Below are 3,606 nucleotides of genomic sequence, written 5' to 3' on the forward strand. Positions count from 1 at the left end.
ATAAGTTAGGGAGAATTCAGATTATTCAGCATTTGCAAGGGTCACAGAAATGTTTGGTGTAATATCAAAATACTTTCCTTAGAAAACCTGTAAATATGTGTTATAAAAAATAGGTTTATTTTCAGGGTTATAAAGATTACTATCTAGTATATACCTTTTCCATTAAAAATGACGTTCCTGGTTGCTTTTTTTTTTTTAAAACCTTACTCCAAGATTTTGAGCAGTTGGATACTGGGGAGGTAAAACAATACATAATATTGGGAGAGATTTCCATGCCTAACTTAACTTCCTCACACTAGGGATTTCAAAGGATACAGTAGGTAAGACACAGAATTTGAAAAGAATACCCAGAGGAATTGCTGAGGAAAGAGAAAATTTGCAAATATTATCACCCACATAGTTTGAATATTGTCAGTATTACCTGTTAATATGGACTTATATTTTGATATAAATAATTAGTTTTCACTAGATTTTGTCCACATTAAATGCCAGACTAGCAATTAAATACCCACTTTTTTTCACACATGTATGTGAAACAAGTTGAACAGACATAAATAAATAAATGATACATAGATTATATATAGATAAATAGATAGATTATATATAGATATGGACGTACCTGTAGTACATGAATACATAGTTTATGATAAAAGAGACTAATATTGTACAGTCTAGTGATTAATTATCATTTATTGATATTGTTAAAAATACTTTCTAATTGTAGGCTTAAATTGTATATAATGTTCAAGTCTGAATCTGAATTGTCCTCCTGTTTGACTAATCCATTTTTAACATTAATCTGCTTTGACATTTTAGATAATGAACTTAGCAGTCCACATAAGCTCCATGTTACATAGTATTTCATAGTAAGTATGAACATAATGTTCACAACCCAATCATTATGTTCTTCAGTATTCTATAAGTCCTCTCCTAATAATTATCACATTTCCTTCAGAGAAGTAAGATAAAAATTTGAAATTATAAAATATTATTAAAAACTGCATTGTGCTTTACACTCTGTAGTAATAAAAATCATAAGACTGTAACACATGTAGTGCACTAAAATTCAGTGTAATCATAATTTCTACAAGGTTATGAATTGATTTTTGTAATGTAGAATACTGTTGGCTCCACATTCAGATTTTGTCTAAACTGAACTAGTGGGTAAAATTTCCCTCACAGAGAAAACATAATTATTTATAACCTATTAGCTTGCTGTCTTATGTTCCTCTCTGCCCTTACATAGAGCAAGCTTCTGAAATATTATTCATGCGGATTTAATTTCATTCTCTGTTTCCATAAAAGCTACTCACAGCTCATAAATTTTACATTGGATGGTAATGCCATTGATATTTGGTATAGACTTCTCTTTACATTTCTGTGATATATAGATGTTAAGCTTCGATGCAAATGTCAAATTCTACATGCTAATTTGTTTTCCACATCCCTCTGATCATCTTTATTTTTCAGCAGGCTATTTCTGAGGACAAAATGTATGGAGGCAATAAGTCCGTGGAGTCAGAATTTGTGCTTTTGGGACTTGCCCACTCACAGAATCTTCAAGTCTTGCTCTTTGTCATATTTTTGATGCTTTATTTGCTCATTGTGTTGGGAAATATTGTCATCATGATATTAATAACCATTGACCACCATCTCCATTCTCCCATGTATTTCTTATTGGCCAACCTGTCGTTTGTGGATATATGGCTTTCCTCAGTCACCACTCCAAAAATGATTACAGACTTTCTCAGTGAACACAAAACCATTTCCTTTGCAGGCTGCATGTCCCAGGTCTTCTTCGCCCACTGCATTGCTGCAGGAGAGATGGTCTTGTTGCTGGTGATGGCTTATGATCGCTATGTGGCCATCTGCAAACCACTCCACTACTTCACCACTATGAACCTGAAAAGATGTACTGGCTTGGTGTTGACCTCCTGGGCCCTTGGTTTCGTTCATGCCTTGAGTCAGCTTGTGCCAGTTCTGCAGCTGACTTTCTGCGGCCAATTGGAAATAGACAGTTTCTTCTGTGACTTGCCATTAGTAATCAAGCTAGCCTGTGTGGATTCACATTACTTAAATACATTAATGAATGCTGACTGTGGGGTTGTAGTTGTAACCTGCTTTATTTTGTTGCTTATGTCCTACACATATATACTTTTTACTGTTCGTCAGAGTGCAAAAGCTGGTGCATCTAAGGCCCTGTCCACATGCACTGCCCACATCACAGTGGTGATGCTCCTTTTTTTGCCCTGCATCTTTATATATGTGTGGCCCCTCAATATCACCTGGTTCGACAAATTTCTTGCTGTGTTTTATTCTGTTGTTACACCTCTCCTAAATCCAGCCATTTATACACTGAGAAACAAAGAAATTAAAAATGCTCTAAAGAGATTAAAAACCTATTTTATGAATCACAAGGTAAATACTTAATGGTTATGAAATTTACTATCAATATTTAAACCTACATTTCAATAAAATGAAGAGAGATTGAGAATTTGAGCATTTAATTTGTGTGTACAATTAGTTACAGTATTTTAATATGTAATAGGCTTACTATAATTCCAGATCTTGAACATTTTAATCTTCTAAAACACTAAATTATTTTGAAATTTTTCCAAAGCTGGCACTTGCTAATGAGAAAATTATTGAGTTGGCTTTTAAAGATCTTCAGCAATTTGGCAATAAACCTAAGTGTATTTTTGTGAAGCTCATACCAAACATATTTGTAAAATTCATTTAAATATTGCTCTAACATGAAAATTTTATTCTCTACCCTATAATATCCCACAAATATTTCACTCATCCTCTTGTAGAAAGGTAACATTTTAATCTTTATCTTACTTTAGCTTTCTCCAAAACTCACTAAAGGGAGATTAAGAAAATTGTAGAAGAATAAAACAAAAGTTCTGAACTTCACATGAAATAGCAGTGGACACTATTTGGTCTTGATTTTATTAACTTAATAAAAACGAAATTGTTGTAGAAAATATAATGTTTTTCTCAATGATATGAATTTTAAGAACTAAAACTGTCCTTTAAATTGTTATTATGTCAATAAATTCATGTACTATAGTTAATCCATAAGTGCATAAGTCCTATTCTGTTCATTAGGCCTTATACCCTTAGTGTCTTCTATCCTCATTAGCTCTTATAATATTTATGCTTCCACCTCCCCATATCTCCCTATGTCATGAGGGGAGAGATTAGATGAAGTTATCCTATTTAGAATTAAGTGTTACAATGTTTTTAAAATTTCATTTATTTATTTGTTTTTGCATTTTTATTGTATTTATTTTTATATGTGCATTTATATTGTTACACATAAATAAAATGAACTACATACAGCAAGAAGAACCACAAAATATCAGGGATTATATAAATGTTGCATTTGTAGTGTTTTGGCTATTTGTATTTGGTAACCTTGAAAACATTGATTACTTGCCCCTGGCAGGGTATCCTTGCCAGGCCACAGACAAAGACGATAGGGTAATACAGATGGGACTTGATAGGCTGGGATCAGATGTTAGGAGAAGAGGGTTCTCATTTCTGTGGACTACAGGTGGGAGTGAGAGGAGATGAGGGAGGGAGGGTGGCATCGAGAGGTGA

At 33.2% G+C, this 3,606-nt stretch overlaps 1 protein-coding gene across 1 annotated transcript; it reads left to right on the forward strand.

Moving 5' to 3' along the window:
- The first annotated feature begins 1,491 nt into the window (after positions 1 to 1,491).
- On the forward strand, positions 1,492 to 2,430 carry LOC127188590 (olfactory receptor 4K13-like). Its single transcript, XM_051145020.1, has one exon. The coding sequence runs from the start codon at positions 1,492 to 1,494 to the stop codon at positions 2,428 to 2,430; it is 939 nt and encodes a 312-aa protein (XP_051000977.1).
- Positions 2,431 to 3,606: the final 1,176 nt, after the last annotated feature.

This window comes from Acomys russatus, chromosome 4 (genome assembly GCF_903995435.1).
Source record: "Acomys russatus chromosome 4, mAcoRus1.1, whole genome shotgun sequence".
In the NCBI taxonomy this organism is placed as follows: domain Eukaryota; kingdom Metazoa; phylum Chordata; class Mammalia; order Rodentia; family Muridae; genus Acomys; species Acomys russatus.